Source organism: Fringilla coelebs (assembly GCF_963513975.1).
Source record: "Fringilla coelebs genome assembly, chromosome: 12".
Lineage (NCBI taxonomy): Eukaryota > Metazoa > Chordata > Aves > Passeriformes > Fringillidae > Fringilla > Fringilla coelebs.
Window position 1 is genome coordinate 10,549,029 of NC_140038.1, and position 18,591 is coordinate 10,567,619.

General features: G+C 45.8%; 1 protein-coding gene across 4 annotated transcripts in view; it reads right to left on the reverse strand.

The window, feature by feature from the left end:
- Nucleotides 1-13,130: 13,130 nt before the first annotated feature.
- The window catches only part of MAPK6 (mitogen-activated protein kinase 6), a 28,346-nt gene continuing 22,885 nt past the window's right edge, over nt 13,131-18,591 (reverse strand). For all 4 annotated transcript variants that reach the window (XM_084214096.1, XM_084214098.1, XM_084214099.1 and 1 more), the window contains exons 4-6: nt 16,935-17,099; nt 16,102-16,303; nt 13,131-15,501 (exon numbers count right to left, since the gene is read on the reverse strand). In XM_084214096.1, the coding sequence (XP_084070222.1) occupies nt 14,403-15,501; nt 16,102-16,303; nt 16,935-17,099 (1,466 nt within the window). In that variant the 3' untranslated portion in view covers nt 13,131-14,402. The remainder of the gene's footprint in view (nt 15,502-16,101; nt 16,304-16,934; nt 17,100-18,591) is intronic.

Sequence of the window (18,591 nt, forward strand, 5' to 3'; positions counted from 1 at the left end):
AAGTGTGCACGTCACGCCTCTTGCAAAAACAGATAGGATTTATTCCCTGAACAAGGGTCAGCTCTGTTTTCAGTGCCTGCATCTCCCTAACAATGTCTGCCTAGGTCAGAAATGTTGCTGCCAGCTACATGAGCACAGGCACAGTAGCACCCTCCTTTGCAAGGCTCAGTCCTCTCCCAGCCACTTGCTTACCTGGCCACTGAGCAGCTGCTTGGTTTATGCCTGCAAAAGTACTTGCCTGAATGTTTTTGCCAGTAAAATGAGTTATTTTTTTCCATCTGTATTTTTAGACATTAAAGCCAGAGTTTAGTCATCAGCTCTATGCTTCCTATCTGTGTGCAAGTACTGCAGAGGAGATAAATATAGATATAGATACATAAATATACATATGTATGGCTGTATGGATGTATAATATACACACATAAATGTGTATATATGGATTTATAATGCACACACACATATGTATGTATAGATATAATACACACACACGTTCTTGCTGTGCAAAAGACCTGTCCTAAAAAAGGAAATTTGGTACCTGGGGATATGGGCTTTCCCCAGACAAAATGAAGTTGAGAAGAGGAAGGAGGCCCTTGCCTTTGTGTGCACTGCAGGGGTGTGATGCTGTGTGATCAGCAGGGAGGAGGGCAGGCTCACACAGTGGCCAAAAGGCTCCTGGCAGAGTCTCTGAGATGTCCAAAGAAATGGTGCCAAGCCACATGGGCCAGGGCTTGCCAGAGCTGCTGTGTAAGCTGCCTCAAGTTTTGATGAGGGAGGCTCATGGTCTTACACCCATCTTCATGATGAGCACCCAGCTTCAATCCAGGAAAAATTAGTAAGATTCTTCCAGAAGTTTTATTAGGATTTTCTTTCATAGTTACTGGAAAAATAAAGTGGCACATTAGTCACCTCAGAAATACAGCAGAGCAGTGTGAGGGCAGGGGGTGGGATTTCAGTGATGGGGTTTTTGTGGACCAGTTACTGTAACTGAAATATGGCATCCTTAAAGAATTGGAAGGACAAATCTGAGCAGGGAGAGAGCTTGCTACGTCACTTCAGGCTGCATTTTTACCTTATTTTTGAAGCCCAGGTAAAAGTGACAGCTACCTCTGTTCTGCAAGAGCAAGCAGAAGTGTTCTGCTGTGAGCTGGGGCTGGGGGCAGTGGGGGCTGTGGGGTGGGGAACACACAGAATTCCTGTGATGGGGCAGGGCAAACACGGTCACTGTCACCCTGTGGGGCTCCACTGAACATCACCTGGGTGATGCCAACACCTGGGTGCCTGCACGATAGCTTAGGAGAGAAAGTGGGGCCAAGGCAGGTTCAGCTGCCTCAGGTGCTGGGAATCACTTTGCCACTGCTGAATTCCCTCAGGAACGAGCACTGGCAGCACGAGAGGGACCCTGGGGCCACTGCCAGGGCCACCTGTGACAGACTGGCCCTGCCCTGCACAGTGTGAGCCTCCCATCGTGTGTCTGCGGGTGTGGGGGAGCTTGTGCACATTTATGTGCATCAACACACCTGTAGGCACAGGTATGGCTGTCTGTGCACTCACACTTACCATATATGGTGCATACATTCATGCAGTGATGCATATGACACACTCCTGTATACAGTATGTGTGTGTACATGCATTCCACACACGATTCTACACACATACAAATGGTCACACACATACACAGACATGTTGTATATGTAAATACATGGACATGGATGCACATAGAGACACTATACATGTATATGTACATATATAACATATCTATACTTCTCTTACATGTAATACACCACTATACTGTATATATACACACATTTCAATGTTATATATTATATATATAAAACATAACTTCTGTTGTTGAGATCAAGCTCTTATATAAGGAGGCTCAAAGGCTGGGACTGGTTTGCAGCCCTCTCTACAGGGTTTTTGTCCTGTCCTTTGGCTCCACCACGATTGCAGAAGGGCTGCAGCACCTCCCTGTGTGCCACAGTGGGTGGGAGCTGGCAGAGCCCTTGGTCCAAGCACTAAACATTTAGACCAAGGTACAGCTGTTTGTTTTGGTTTGGTAGTTCAATTTTCATCTGTAGATGGCATAAGGGGCCATAAGCACTTGTACTACATGTAAGTGTTGATTTCCAAAGGGAAGTGGCTGATGAATCACTGCAGGTCCAGCTCTGAAAGATGCCCAAGTGCTGCTTGACCCAGCATTCTCCTTGGGCCTGCAGGGGAGTGACTCTCCAGCAGGCGTGAGGGCAATGGAGACAAAGATGAATGGCTCATTTCCCCTGTAAGGCACCACAGAAACAGGCTTTCATGAAAAACAGAGCACAGACAAGATGGAAAGGGCGACAGCCCTTTTCGAAGGTCACACATATCATTTCTTTTGGCAAGTTTGCCCCTGTGACTGACAAAAGCAGGACAGATCAAGTGTCTCCCATCAGACCTGGATTAAAAATGATGTCATGTTGCTTGGAGAACTGACAGTCCCACCAAAAATAATAGAGGCTGCTGACAGTTCTGGCTTTGCAATAAAAAGCCTCTTCCCACGTTGTCAAAAGAGCTTCTCTGGAAGGGGCATAAATAAGGCATTATTTGAATGGAAATGTTAATGGCAAGGAGCTATAAATCATATTGGTCTGTTGCACTAACAGACTGTGGCTGAAAAACGTGTTCTTGTATCTCATATCTGTGGGAATACATGTGTGTGTGCGTGTAAACAGAGCATGCACATCTATTCATATCTCTGTGTATTTATGTGTGATTCTCTGCATGTCCCAAACACATAATGGTAGCTAAAATTACTTAGCAAACCGTCCTTCCCCTAAGAGCAAATGCTTGGTGTGATGCACTGAGGGCTGTTGTGTAAGGTTTGACTGAGTATCTTTCCCATACATAAAGGTTGTAACGTAGCAACCACTTTTTTCTGCCCAGAAAACACCGTTTCCAAGCTAATTATTGCTGCCCTTACCAGTGGCCACTCTCAGGGCTCCTGGTGCACTGCTGGGCTGGGCAGGAGGCACAGCAGCTTCCAGCAGCCACAACCTGCACGAAGGGGGTGATGGAGAAGAGGCCTGGTGAGTGAGGGCTCACCCTGTGGGTGCACACTCATGGTCAGGGAGACACTGGGAGGGTCCTGATGGCCTCACTGAGACTGGGAGCTGCCCCTGGCTGCTCTGGGGGACTGTGGCCACTGCCTGGGATGAGCACACAGCCCAGGAAATGCTGCCAACCCTGGAGGCAGCTAGGTCACTCTGTCATATGTGTACATATAAATATATCCATATATATAAATATATCCATACATATAAATATATCCATATCCATCCATCTATCTATCTATCTATCTATCTATCTATCTATCTATCTATCTATCCATATGTATGTATGTATGTACATTCAAAACCTGTGCCACTCTCCTGAAGACATTTTCCCCCATTTCTCTGCTCCATACTTTGATATATATATATGTTATATAAATATATGCACACATACACACAGACATCCCTGCATGGACATCGGGCTGAAGCAGAATTCCATCTCTCTCCATCCAAAGCACCTCTTTGCCTAAAGGAGCCCAGCAGCTGACCCTCAGGGACAGTGTCTGCAGTGCCCAGGGCTGGATGATCAGTGCTGCCCTGGCGCTGCTGCTGGAACCAGGGCTGTCCCCACCGTCCCCAGGCCCCAGGTCCTGCAATAGCCCCGGGCAGGGGGAAGGGAGGGGCTGCCCATGAGGAATTCCAGCCCGAGTGCATCTCTCCAGCAGGGGCTGTCCCTGCAGGGGCACTGCCTGGCGGGCTGGGGACAGGACAGGAACTGGTCTGTGCTGCAGTCCTGGCCCTGGCCCAGCATGCTGGCACCAAACTGGGCACTGCCAGGACCCTGCACTGTCCCCAGCTGCGAGCTGTCCCCACTGGGCTCACAGCTGATGGGGGTGCTGGGTGCAATGCCAACATGGGGTTATATAAACGTGAAAGCATTTTATATAAGCCTATTTTATCTGCAAATCATTTATATTTAGAACACCTATTTCTACTGGAAACACTAAAACCATATTACATAAGAGCCTGTTTAAATCCTTTGGCTTAAGGCTCGGGCAGGGGGAGGGGTTGGTTCAGGCATGGTGCATTCAGGCTGCAGGTTATAATCACAGCCTCAACTGGCAGCCAAAACCCAGTCTTAAACTCCTTCCTGCTTTCATTCCACGCTGCCCTGACAATAGCAGAATACTTCCCTGAAGGGTAATTTTCTTCTTTCTCAGTGCTGCCTTCGTGTTTGGAAACTTTCATTTCTAATGCTGTGGATGTGCTGCCAGCCCAGGAGAGGTGGCAGCGGGCAGTGCCCGGCCAGTGTCCCTGTGCCCGGGCTGTGACAGGGGTGGGGACGCTGCTACATCCCCTGAGAGGCTGCCCAGCCATTCTCCGAAATTAAAAAAGGCAGTAACTGGAAATGACCATTTAGCACTATAAAATGACTTTGTCATTCATGCAATGACGTTTTCTAATGAATGAGTTATTCCCCCAGCCCTCCCATGAGGGGGAGGCAGGAATGGTGACGGTGATGGCCACCAAATCCTTGCCTGATGCAGCTGCACCCTTTGGATGCTCACACTGCCCTGCTGCAGCCCTGAAAACATCTGTTCCCCGTGTGCCAGAAGCTGCTCCCTGCACGGCTGGGCTAAGCTGCACCATGCTGTTGGTGCACGTGGGGCTGGGGTACAGTCACCCCACAGCCAGCACAGCCCAGCTCTGGGGACAGCAGCCCCTCCTCACGCAGGCAGAGGTGCTGTGGTGGCCATCACAGCACTGCTGTGGCAAACAAGTCCTTGCACAGCATTTGGATGCTGCTCCCACCTTGCTTTCCTGGTGTGAGGGACTCCAGAGATGGAGCAGGGGAAGATGCCCCTCACAGTGACGATGCTGCCTGTGAAAACTCTCCACTGCCCCACACCATCAGTGCTGTCATGGTGAACAGACAGCTTCAGCAGCAGCAGGAACAACTGACCTTCCCTCCTTCACAGCCAGTCCAGACCAAACCTGGTTATTTCCTACCCCTCTTGGGAAGGAATCCCTCCTCCTCACTTGCTGTCTAAGGCAGCATGGCCAGGGCGCTGTCTCCAGGCTGGATGTTCCCTGTCCAGGTGGGATGTGCTACCTCTGCAAACACACTGCTCTCCCAGACGAACAGGGCTGGGCTCTCCCACTGCTTTCTCATCTGGATGCTGCTTTTAATCACCATCACTGCTCCAATTCTCCCTCTAAGTGCCTCACATTCAGGTGACACCGTTCATTAGTTTCTATAAATGCCCAGGACACTGCAGAGATTTCAGGGACAAGGAGCTAAAGCTGTAAATGACTTTCCTCCTTACCTTAATCTTCCAACTCCCTTAAGGTGACTCCAGCCCTGGGGAGCCTGGTTTGTCCCACCCAGGCAGCACCCTGCTCTTGCAGGATGCGGTTTAACCACTCCATCTCTCATTTTCCTGCTGTAGAGTGGAGAAGACAACACACAAATTTCTTAGTGGTGTGGGAGGAAGGCAATTAACATCTGTGCATGCTGCAAAGCCTCTTGAGATTTGCTCTCCCTCAGCAGGAAGGGAAGGTGTCTTGAACTGTTTGAAAGCTTCATCATTCCTAAATTTCTGTGAGCTCAGCCGTGTGGGCGATGGGACTGGGGTGCTCTGTGGCCCTGAGATGGAAATGGAGTGCCCTAGTGCCCAGGGCAGCATTCCCTGCTGGGAATCACCCCAGGACAGGAGCAGTAGCATCTCCAACTTGGTTTCCACAGCAACTTCCTGAGTATCTTCAGGAGAAGGGGGAAAGGACCAAGTTGGCAGGTTCCTGACCTGCTGTCACTGGTGCAGAGCAGGGTGCCTGTGCTGGGGATGGAGCTCTCCTGAGCCCTCCAGGCTGCTCAGCCCCACCACCCCAGGGTGCTGCAGGCTGCCCTGCCTGCTCCCCCAGCTCCCCACACATCACCACTCAAATCACTTCAGCAAATTCTTCTCATACCTCACTTCAGCCAGACGCTCAAATTGGATTAAAGTCATGCCTGGAGAGATTTCTCACGTCAGATGTGTAAAACTAACTGAATTTGAACTGTTTCTGCTCTGCCACAGGGGTGTTGCTCCCCACACTCCCCTCCTGGCATGCAGGGAGCTCCCCAGGTCCAGCTCCTTGGGTTTGAAGCTGGCTCCACTGTGACACTGCCCACAGGATCCAAAATTGGTGTCAAAACCTTCAACAGTGAAGAAGTTCATCTTGAAAATGCATCTCCTTATTTAGTCTTGGACCAAAATTTGGGCTGATTGTTAAAGGAGCTGGGCATCCCCCTACTGCAGAAAATGGCCCGAGCTCCAGGGGCAGCTGGGCCACTGACTCCAGTCAATTCACTTTAAGCACTCCACCTCCTCCTGGTTTTTATCACTCATCATAAAAGCCAAGTGATGTAGTGACTATTTCATGGGCCTGGAGAACAAACCTGTCTCATTTTTTGAACATGGAAGAAGAGAAACTGAGGTGAGAGGAAACACTGGCATCCTCAGGGCTGAAATAGTCTGGAACACTCCTGAGAAAAGCAAGCTGCAGACAGGCCAGGGAAAGCCCAATTCCCCTGCTGCAGGTGGTGCTGGGCAGAGCAGCCAAACCCCTGCACTCCCAAGCCATGCCTGCCAGCTGGGATGCCGAACTGGGGAAAGGCCTGGTGTCAGGGAAGAACTGCTCTGTGTTAACTGGCTGATGAAAACTGGGGACAAGGTCCTCATCCAAGGGCTGCTCTGCATCCATCTGCACTGCATTGACAAACACTGGCAATGGCAATGTACACAGGAGATTCAATTTAGCCACGGAAAGTAAATAAGTGGGTAGGAGTTTGGACTCATGGAAAACAGCAATTTTCATTTCACCTAAAGGACAACCCAGTTGGATTTAGCCTCAGAGATTTTAGTGTGCATTTGCTAATGGCTCAATGACCTCATAAATTACGGGGCACTGAGTTCACACTTGCTTCTGAGCACGGTCCACTCCTGCTGGCGCCTGGGACCTGCAGTGCAGAGCCCTCTCAGGAGCCCCCCACGCTCTCCAGGCTGACACCAGTGTCTGGCACTGCAGCTGCCCTCCCCAGAGGAGCAGGAACTCCTCAGTGCTGGGTGTGCAAGGCACTGGGCAAGCTGGCTGGGCCCTGGCCACAGCCCCTCGCCAGCCCCAGCGGCACCTCTGACAGGACACAAACTGGCTCTGGGGATGGAAGCAGCTCCCTCAGGCACCCCTGCCATAAATCCACAGCACTGACTGCTGCTGTCAGCCCCTGGGAGGAAGAGGCACTTTAGTGAGAGACAAACACTGTTTGGTTTTTATTTTGTCGTAGCTGGAAGGACGCCACGGATGGCAGCTCGGAGAGCAGGCTGTGCTCAGCTGGGAGATATCCAGCTCCCTGCTGGCAGCCAGGCTCTGGAACAGCTCCATCCCGCTGCCTGGCAGGTCCTAGCTGTTAAATAAATGTGGTGCCAGGCTGATGTGGTGTAGGGAATGGCTTGTGACCTTCATCCAACAAAAAAGAATTCAGGCAGGTGTGGAGAGAAGGTGAGTGAGCACATTGCTGTAAACAGCCATAATCAGTCGTGTTTTGGGGAGCACCAGATACCAGTCTGCTGCCAGCAGAGCTGTGCTGCCTCTGCCTCAGGGCTTTGGTGTGGGCCTGCACCTGTGACAAGTGGGTGTTTTGCCCCAAACAGCCTGGGTGAGCCTCCCTGCTCCCAGCAGCCCTCTGCAGCCCCACTCTGTTACCAGCTTCCCAACATCCTGTTTTCACTGGGATTATTTTAATCTTCCTGTTTCCCATCATATTTTTCCTCCTGCCCATGCCAACAAAGACTGCAATTCCTGGCAGGCAGGGTGGAAACCTCCTCCCTGGGCTGCACCAGCGTTTGGAGGATGAGCTGGACTCTGCCCTGGTCACGCCTGGCTCCTCTCCACTGCTGGTGCTGGCACCCCCTGTGACCCACCAGGGCCAGCCAGCTGCTCACAGCACATCCTTTTGAGCCCATGGCCCAGTGAATTGCTCAAGCAGCTCTCTGCTCTCACAGTTTGCTCTCTGCTCTCGTATTTTTCTCTGTGTTGGCCGAAGAACCAGAACCCCTGCTCCACTGCTGACATCATAATGGTTTTATCAGGGCAGCAGCAAGGCTGCAAGGTGCTGATTAACTGAGCCCCACAGGTGTGGGCAGCCTGCCTCTGCCATGTTCCAGCTGCAAACTGTGAGCCAGAGCTCCACTCAGGCTTCCAGGGTTTGCTTTTCTCCTGGGTTTCCTCTGGATGATGAATCTCCTTGCCCTGTGCAGGTCCCAAAGCCAGTCACAGGTTTTTCCCTTCGCCCTGCTGGATGCTGTACTCTGGGTGATGCAGTTCCAAGGCCAATAGAAATACAGATACAAGTGCCAGCAATCCCAAAGGACGTTCCTGTCCATGCTGCACTCCAACAGACTGGCACCTTGCTGCTTCACAGGGCTAGGCATGGTGCAAAACTGACAGACTCAGGCACCTGAGGGTCTCTCTGTACAAAGGCGAGTTAAAAGAGAATAAAGAATCATGGAAAACCAGGGAAATATCACGTGTAAGATAAAAGATAATTTAGTATCTAGAATTAATTTAATCTTTCAATATGTGTCAACATCAAATCTGCTAAGACTCTAACAATAGCAGAAAATATCTGAGACAAATATGATACAAAACAAAACCCAAACCCATCTGCTTTCTTAATCATAGGCTTTAGGAATGTTTCTGCTAGTTACCCAGCTATTTCAAGAGCTGAACCGTCTGAATCTATATCCAAACAAACACAGAAGTCGCAGTAAATCTGTCATTCAGTTATTGAGGTCTATCCTTTAAATCCTTCTAAATGATAAAATTCAAGACGGGCATCAAAAGGAAACATTGTTTCTCTACAGCCTCTAGCACTGAAGATTTAAACTCTAATCCAGTCTCATGGCATCACCCAGAATGAGAATGAGAAAATGTCCTTTCACTGCCTGAGCCTGGCTTTGGAGCATCCATTGCTGAAGCCTGAGCTGCAAACTAAAAGATCAACAATCTTGTAAAGCAGAAATTCTACCCTGGCTACACTGGCTTTTTGGGAAGATGCTGTGGAGATGATGAATGAAGAATAATGAGGTTTATACTTACCTTGCACCAGCCACAGTGGGATTAGTGTGGCAATGAGGCTTCCACTCAACACAGCACCAGAGCCCTGGGATATGGTTTGAGGAACAGGGCAAAATTCAGATATAAAGGAAAGCCTGTATTTTATTAGACCTCCCATCTATTCTGAGAGTGGCCAGTGATCTTTAACCAAGCAGGCAGGGGATCAGCCACTTGCCTTGGACTATATTCAAACATGAATGATAACTAGAAGAATTTAATAAGCCTAAACCAAAAGTTACAAGAAAACTGGAGAAATGAAAAATGTAAGCTAAGCCACAAGTAATGCAGAACGATACCAAATTAGGACAAACTAAATCAGCCTTCTACCAATGTTAAAACTGAAGAAAACCCATCAAACCTTCAGGCACCAATTCAGTAATGACTCCGTGCTCTAGAAACACAGACTGGATGTAAGCATAGATTAACCCAAGTCCCCAGGGACAGATGGAAAAGCACTTCCCTGCTCCCTCTCCCTACAGCCACACTCTCAGTGTGTGAGCTGCAGGGATCATCTCCCAGCACCTTTGTGCTGGGAACAAGGGAGCCCAAGCTGGGACATGAAGGGCAATGGAGCTGCTGGCTCTGATGCAGGGCGAGTCACAAGCTCCCTGTCGCACCCCCAGCTGCCAAAGGCACACTTTGGTATTTCGTACCACGCGCAGCTCTCCAGGCTGGGTGACATTAAGGTTAAAAGTAATTTTGGCTGCAGTAGCCCAGCACAGAGATTACAAAAGGCATTTTATTATCAGAGTTCTCTATAGAAGGGCTGCTGAGCAGTCAGGACGCAGCAGACAGATTCCTGAGGAAAGCAGATGACACGTGTGGCTGCTGCCAGCTACCCACCCAGCTATTTGCAGAGCGTGGCCATACCTGGCCGTCCCCAGGTCCCCAGGGGCAGCATGCTGGGCACAGCTCCCTCTGCACATGGCCTGCTGCACACAAATCACCATTTCAGCCGTGCTGCTCCCCAGCCAAGAGCAGCCACCCAACTTTTCAGCAGTCAGTATTTCAAGGAGCTCTCCAATAGCACTCAGAGTAAGCAGATAACCATTTTAAATATAGACAGTGGAATGGAAGCCCGAGTGCTGGGTGCCAGCAGTGATCTGGATTATTTGCTCGTTACTAAATACCCCCTGGCATGGCTGCCCAGGCCCTGCAGCTCGAGTCTGACGCAAACAGTGGCAGAACAGCAAACAAGAATTTACAGGGTTTTGTAAGAACTGAAATAATTCAAGGAGTAAGGAGCAAACCGGTTCAGGGCTGCTGCTGCTCAGGGCTGCGTCTTTGGAAGAACGAAGACAGGTTACTGTTTAATTACCTGTAAAACCAGCTGAAGGCTTGATAGGCACTTCCAGATAGCAGCAGGAAAGCAACATGAGTATAAATAGAGAAAAGAAGACTTGTGGGAGCAGATTTAGCTCAAGGATGGTTTTCCTCTTGATATTCAGCAATAATTGCACCACAATGTGCCACTGAATTCCTTGGGGCCCTGCCTACACTTCTCTGGGGTTTGCAGTATGCATGTGTAGAGTAGGGGATAAAAGTCCGCATGTGGAAAAACTCCTACATTCCTGAATACCACAGAGGTTAGAAGGGCACAGAAAAAACCAGCAACATTAGTTCCATATGGAAAAAAACCTCTGGTGGACTCCTGTAAAAAAGGCATTAAAAACCTGTTCATAAACCAGTGCCTCCAGGCAATCAGCTGGGCCAAAGTGGGGACTTGGCAAGGCTTTAAAAGGATGCAGCAGCATTGCTCTAAGAGCTTCTGCAGCACAGAAAAGGCAACAGCAAGGGGACAGGAAAACAAAGTACATCAAGGCACAGATTTTGCTGTAGGCAGTGAACCCTTTGCTGCAGGTACGGGTGCTCTGCTGAGCAGGGCAGGGAGGGGCAGCACAGAATCCCACAGAACCCCACAGAACCCCAGAGAAGCCCAGAGAACCCCAGAGAACTCCATGTCCAGCCTAGAGCCCCAGCAGACCAGCTCTGCTCACAGCAGAGACCAGCTAAGCTGTGCTAGACTCACAGTGCCATCACCCCACTACCAGCAGCATGGGCAAAGGCTTATAAAAATAGCTAAGATTATATATAGCAACTCTGATTTAATTAAAATTAAATACAACTCTGAGAAAGCTAACTGCCCATGGCTGAGAACTCTTGATCAGAACAAACTGTTCAGCAATTATTAGACCTCATGTGATGGCAGGATGTGCAAAAGGCTCTGTCCTGGTCTGTTGTAAACATCACCTCTTCTAGCTGAAGCTCTTGTTAAATATACTTTAAAATGCTGCTTTTTAACAAAAGGCCACTTGGAGAAGAAAGGGCACTTTTAAAAGCTGGTTAATTTTCTCATTCCTATTTGCTTTTTTGTTAAATAAGGGTGTTCCATTGTACTTGGCAAGCACCTTGGCATGAAACAGTGGTCCCTTTATCTGGTTCATAATTTAAGCCTCTTCCATATTTTGTTTTTAAAGACCTGCTGTTGCTAGGTCACAGCCAAAGGGCTACACGTGTAGCTGACCTATTTTTTCCTGAAGGGATAGGCACGGCTGATGAGCACAGGGCAGGAACCATCTTCCATCCAATGGGAACAACCCGTGACACCCTGCACTTTCTGCAGGCTGCTCTTCCCACACTCCTGCAGTTTGCCAAGGGAGAGCCCAGCACCACACCCACGGTACCTTCACTTTCTAGCAGGGATTTCACTTTGCACGGTCCTTACAGAACATTTTTGTCTCCACAAAGGGAATTCCTTCTCCATAAACCTGACTGCCCAGCTGCACCCTGCAGTGACCCACGGACAGAGCCTGTTGTGGGAGCAGGGTTTGCACCAAAGCAGGCAGCACAGCCTGTACAGTGCTGCCTCCTCAGCACAGGCAGAAGACAAAGCTAACAAAGCACCATGATGGGTTTAGGTTCAACACTCGACTCTCCTTTTTAGTGTAGAACATTCCCTTTGTATACCCTTACAGGCTTTTTAAGTAATGTTAAGTTTCACATGTGTTCAAAAAAAAAAAAAAAAGGCAAAAAAGATACTTAATTTGTACAAGATGTGTTTCTTCTACACTCCCCACCCACTGCTCTCCTCCAATCTCAACAAAAGCCCTAAACCCTTGAGACGGCAGCTGGTCACCCCCCTCCCTCCAGCCCATACCCCACTGCAGTGGCTGCATCAATGTCCAGGGACCATGGCCAAGGACACACTCCCTGTCCCCTCCCCAGGTGCCCATCCTGTACCACACTGAAGGGGCAGAGATCTTTATTTTAGGCCAGTTGCAACCGTGCTACCTGGCAGAGGAGCAGGGATGAAGAACCTGGAGGAACTAAAGCCCTGTCATAGGCAAAGCTGTAGGAGTTTGCCAGAAGATGTAGCTTTATTGTACAGTTAATTAGCTCCCTCTGGAACAGCAGGAACAGGAAGAGAAATACATACTGTTCTAGGGCTTGCAGCAACAGAGACCTGACTGCACATTTTGTAACGTCCCACAGGAGTTACCTGGTCATGCTCCCAAAATCTCCTCCTGGAAGCTGCAGGCTCACCTTCACTCCAGGCTGCCAGCCATGTGAAGGGGCTGGCACACACACACCACAGCTTTGCCTTTAACACTCATCTGGCTAAAACTTTGATAAAACAGTAACTCGGCTCACTTCTACTCCCAAAGTCAACTGGTGCTTTGGACAGAAATGGTTATGGACACTGCTGTATATTTGTGCTTATAGCCACACCAGTACATGGGATTTTCCTCAGTCCAGGCTGCAGGCAGCAGGACAGAAGGAAACTCTTGGGACTCTCCTTGCAGGATGCTGCCTCCCTTCCAGGGAGAGCTTCTCATGCTTCCATGAGCACCCTGTGTTAGGCAGTGACCCTCACAACTGCCCCAGCTGCAGCAGAGCAGCTGCTCTTCATCAGGCAGGGTGTGTACAAAGCACCACAAACAGCCATTTTTGCTGGCCATGTTTTTATTTGTTTTTAGTTTTAAACAGGGGAGCCAATGATACATCCAGTATTTCAAAAAATCAGAAGGTAAAACAAATTTTTAAAAGACCGAGATGCTACATGCTATATTTAACCTAATTTTATTCATGCTTGCTTTTGAGGGGGGCTGGGAGTGGGACAGGAATCATTCGTAAAAACATACAGTAAAAACAAAATGTCTCACCATATAGAACTTTAACCTACAGTAATGTTGTACCTTAATTATTTCCATGCACACAACTAACATTACAAAATTTTTAAAAAATGAACACAATTAAGACTTCTAGGAGCATTTGATAATAAAGCAATTCCTAATTTCTTTTGTAGAGATCAAGCACCTCCAATTACAAATTCCTATACACAGTGAGTGCTTTACTTGAAATGAAAACTAAAAAATAAAAATAAAAATGTATTGGATAGCCTCAGAATAAGCCGATGTTAATATATATCCAGCTATGTAGGCAATAAAACCATAGTGCTAAACAAAAACTTTTATCTGAAAAGTAACTCAAAAATTGACTTTCTATAATTACAGAAATATACTTATTTGCTAAAATAAATAAAAGTGCTGCATATTAACACTTCACTATAAAGAATGCATACCAGAACATTTATAAATATTGAATGATTTTCAATAGGAATAGCTACTACAATAATGCTGGCTAAATAGAAGTGCATAATGAGAAGCACTATGGGTGGTTAATGTTTTGCCACATACTGCTGTTACCTTGAGGTAGATAACACATGCGTACCAAATTCTGCATTCATTTCAGTTGCTGCTGGTATCATGTGTCTAAGAAATGTGTAGAGTATGAAAAAACTCTAAAATACGCATGAATGAAAAAAATGTTTCGGGAAAAATAGATATTCTCATGCAATTATGTACAGTCTCACTGTGTAAATTTCAAGGCAAGGTTCTTTTTCTGCAAAACATGGACACTGTTTTACTGAGAGAATGTTTTTTTTACTTGGTTTAGTGCATTTTTTTGTTACCTCCTGCATTTTGCATTATTTTGCTCTATTCTTTAATTTTGTGTGCAAACGACATGCCAGTTTAAAAACAAAACTAACTCATGTATAGAAAGTAATTCTGGATTGTAAAAACAATGGTAAACAGAAAACTAACGAAATCCATACCAAAATTACACCATCTGATTCAAGTAAAAAAATTACTTACACTAGTAATAAAAAAAGACAAACACATCTCATGAATATAAAAGAAATGTCTGCTGAGTGTTTTAGTTTAGATGTTTCAGAATGCTGCTGTAGGTTTTGTGGGGAATCTGGGGAGATGATTTCATAGCAGAAGGCGTTAGCGTGGCCTGGATGGACTTGAGAGGCGAACCAACAGGGCTGTGAAACTGAGGAATACCTATAGCCTCAAGCTGCTTGTTGAAGAGGAGTTCCCCACTGTTACTGAGAAAGCTCTCTTCTCTTTCCTTCTCCCCAAGCTTCCCCTCTTCTACTGGCTCAGGTTCTAGCATTTCAGCATCTTCTTTCTTACTAAAAAATTTGTCCAAATAACTGGTGTAAGTATTTTCTTTTTCAACCTGTTCATCTTTCCTTACTTCGCAACAGAACTGGTCTATGAGGAAGCACCCCTCCCCACCACTGACAAACTGACTGTCCCAAGAAGTTTGGTACAGAGCTTCTAACTGTGCCAAATTGGCCATTCCTTTCTCCTGCTTCTCTCTGCTCACTGACTTCGATATTATTCCTTTCAACTCTATCTGAGACACTGAACTATTCAAGTCATTTAATTTATCAACATCAGTAGACTCATGTTGTAAACTAAGCTGGATGGTTTCTGCTATAAAAGAATCAAAGTCAAACCCCTGATTCTTCTCCCTTTCTTTTTCAACAAGTTGCTGTGATGCTTCCTCAAGTGCTATCTGAGCTTTCACCAACCCATTCTTTTCACATTTAGACTTGCCTTTCTTGTCAGACTTTTCTTTGCTTTGCTCCTTCCAGTTTGAAAGATCTATAATAAGCTTGGGCTCATAGTAATGGTTAACTTCACTGTCTCGCCAAACTAAATTATCTAGGTATGAAGAGGACCTCATTTTGTAATTACAAGTGTGACTACATTCCAGATCACAATACTTGTTTTCGTGGTGATCTGAATACTGCCAGCAAGGCTCAGTAGAGAAGTGGGTGTCAAAGGCAGGATCCTCCAGGTACTTTTCCCGATCTCCATCCAAATATTTGCGAGGATCTACTTGCACTTCTTCTTCATCAGTAACGTCAGAAAGAGCCCTTGGGTCACGCTGAACTTCATCAGCTTCATAGTTATTATGGATAGGCCAGTCATGGTCTGAAAACTGACTTTCATGGTATCTGTAAAACAATTTCCTAAGTGTTAGCAGCTAAAAAAGGTCCTCTGGCTCCCAAAACAAAGACAGTCAAGTTTAGAAATTCCCTTACAAAATAATGACAATTCAACACAAAGCTCTTCCTTAATCCAACTGGGTACCTCTTCCAGGATTTTAATTTAATCTAGCAAAAAGAAACAGAATTATGTACAACAGCTCACTCCATGTGCAGAACTTTTTCTAAAGTGTGTTTAATTGACTTAAGATGACTACTGTGAAAACTCTTTACTACAATGTGCATTAAGCATTAGACAAGACAATCATAATTAAAACTCTCCTTAAATAAAGTTTATTTTTAGAGAAGTATTTTGGGGAAGAAAAAAAATAATGGAAATATTAACTTTAGATTCTAGAGTCCTGAGTGCAAGTCAGGAATCCATCAGCATATCCAAGTCACATCTAACGGATTATAAATCCAATGATATTGCTATAAGGAGTAAGAAAATGTTATTCTCAGGTCAACTCAAGAGGAAGAAACACAGAAAAGGAAATAATGCCCATGAAGCAATGTCACTTCAAGCCCAAAACCATCCAGTTATGTTACCACAGCAAGTGATAAATTTACCTTTCCCAATTATAAATATGGCTGTGACTTTCATCCATTAGCAGAATATCATCAACCTCATCTTCAATGTGAAAAGGATGACTTGAAATAGGCTCATCCGTTGGAAAGGAATAAATGCTCATATAAGGATGGGACAAAGCTTCTTCTGCTGTCAATCGATCCATGGGACTAAATGTCAAAATTTGCTCCAGAAAGTCCAGCGCTGTAGAATATAAGCTACCATTAAATGGGAAATTTCTGACATTTAGAACCTAACATTAAGGTGCAGTGCTTTGCTCTAGAGCCCTTTAGTTGTTTCAAAGTAGCTGCCTGTGAAGTACCAGCTACTGACAGTACAGTGCCAAATATGCATCCTGTAGCCACTACAAAGAGAGAGAAATCAAATCTAAGATCAACCATAATTTAACTTAAAGCATAAAAAACCAGCAAGAGACTGAAAGCTTCAAGCTAAATCGGTATCCATGAATGGCTACCAGGAAACACTGCAGCCACGTTGGCTGGGGGACTCTCTTCTAAAAACATTTGAAAGACAGTCCTTCTGTACTCACTGCATTCCAATGTTCCCTTGTATTAACTGACCAGTGTCTCAAAACAGCAATTCCAATGCAAATAGGTCCAGCAGAGATTCACAATTCTACTGTAAAGATAGCCAAGTAGCCATCACAGAAGTAAATTTCTTTTATTAGGACAGAAGACAATCCTTCTTCAGAGAACACAGATTCTTCTAACTGAAACTTGCTTTTAACAATCAGACACCTGCACCTCAAAGCTGCACACTTTTTGATGATTTTGAAACATCAAAACATTGAATCAAGGATTTTTTCATTACTTACCTTCAGGACTGATGCCTGGAAGCAACTGAGTTAAAGGTTTGTGTGGCTCAGTCATATCGTTTCTAATGTAAACTGGAATTACATTGAGAAGCTCCTGACGGTCCTCCTCATGTACGACAGGAATTGATTCTAGAATCAACTGCATCTGTTCAAGTTCATGTGCACCTGAGCACCAAAAGAAAACACAAGCTGCCATTTCAACTTTAAACATTTCTGATCCCTCTATGTGAAAGCCACGTCACAATTTTGTACTCTGAGCAGCTATTTCCAGTAAAAGATTATCATCTCCTGCAACAGAGGAGAGGCTGAAGTTCTGAATTTAAATGACAATAAATCTGAAGAGCTCTCAAGAAATGCTGTGGCACATCAAGAATTACAGAGCTGCTACTCACAGATAAAGGGACCTAACATTAAGCTTTTGTAAGGGTGTTTTCACCATGGATGAGGTACTCTACAGCAATACCCTTTTTATTATACAGTGTACTGCTACCCTCCCCATTCAACTGATCCACCTAATTAATACAGTATTTGACCTCACTTTGAATTATATGCCCCTTATTAATAAAAACAGTAGTAGTTTAGCTCAGAAAGACATTTTGCAGGCCCCAACCATTTGTATTAATATTCTAGTCTGAAATCCTGCATTAACTGTCAAGTGCAAGACAAAAATCACCTGTTGGTTACATAGAGTGATGCTCTTTTTGAAAAAAAGTACTCTATTATGATTGAAATTACAGTACTCTTTTAGCACTATCTGAAGTTTCCCTGGGTAAGAACAATAAGGGCCTATACAGCAGGTCAATTTTGAATAATGAACAGCATCTATATTCAGTACTGGAGTACCCAGAAATACAACCTGCCAACTTCAGCTCGTTGTTCAGCTCCAAGGAGGATGTAGGATCCTAGAGATTCAACTAGCAGATGAAATTATATAGGATTATTTGCATGCCAATGTTTCTTTCCTTCACCAAGCAGCTCTGGGCAATCACAAGCAATACTGATCTATGTGACAACAAATATAAAAATAAATGGGGCCAGCAATGGAGACTCTACCATCTCCAAACTTCTCAGCTCACTTCAGTGCCTGCACAGCACAGCAGACTGCACTGGACATCCTATCACACACCTGCCAGGTGACTTGAAAAGCTGAGGCAAAGTCACTGCAGAAAATCTGACAGAGTTCCCCAAATGAATCAGTACTGCTTTGTGTTAATGCCTTTACTGGACTGAAAGAGTTGTTTTGTTCTACTTCAGATTTCAACAAATTACTTAATATGATCTATCAGATATTATATTGCTTGTAATTTGCTGGAAAATAGATTCTACTGTGTAATAAGTGCCATCCTAAAAATTAATCAGCTTTCTGTCCACTATCAGGGAAATAACCATTGCAAAATATTCATTTAGAACAAAGAAGTAGAGAAGTTGTTTGGAAAAGCTACTGAATTCCACTGCCTCAACTTCCTTTCCCTCACTTGTTCCAGGTATTCTGCAATATTAATCTGTACTCTTCCTTCCTATTCTCATCAGCTTTCTGAACTGCAGGATTCCTAAGGGATGGTTCAGAAGCAGACAGGAAGCTGCAATTAACCAAATCAAACCCTCCAAACAACTCTGCAGAAGAACTTTATTCAGAGTCTCAGGGCAGAATAATTAT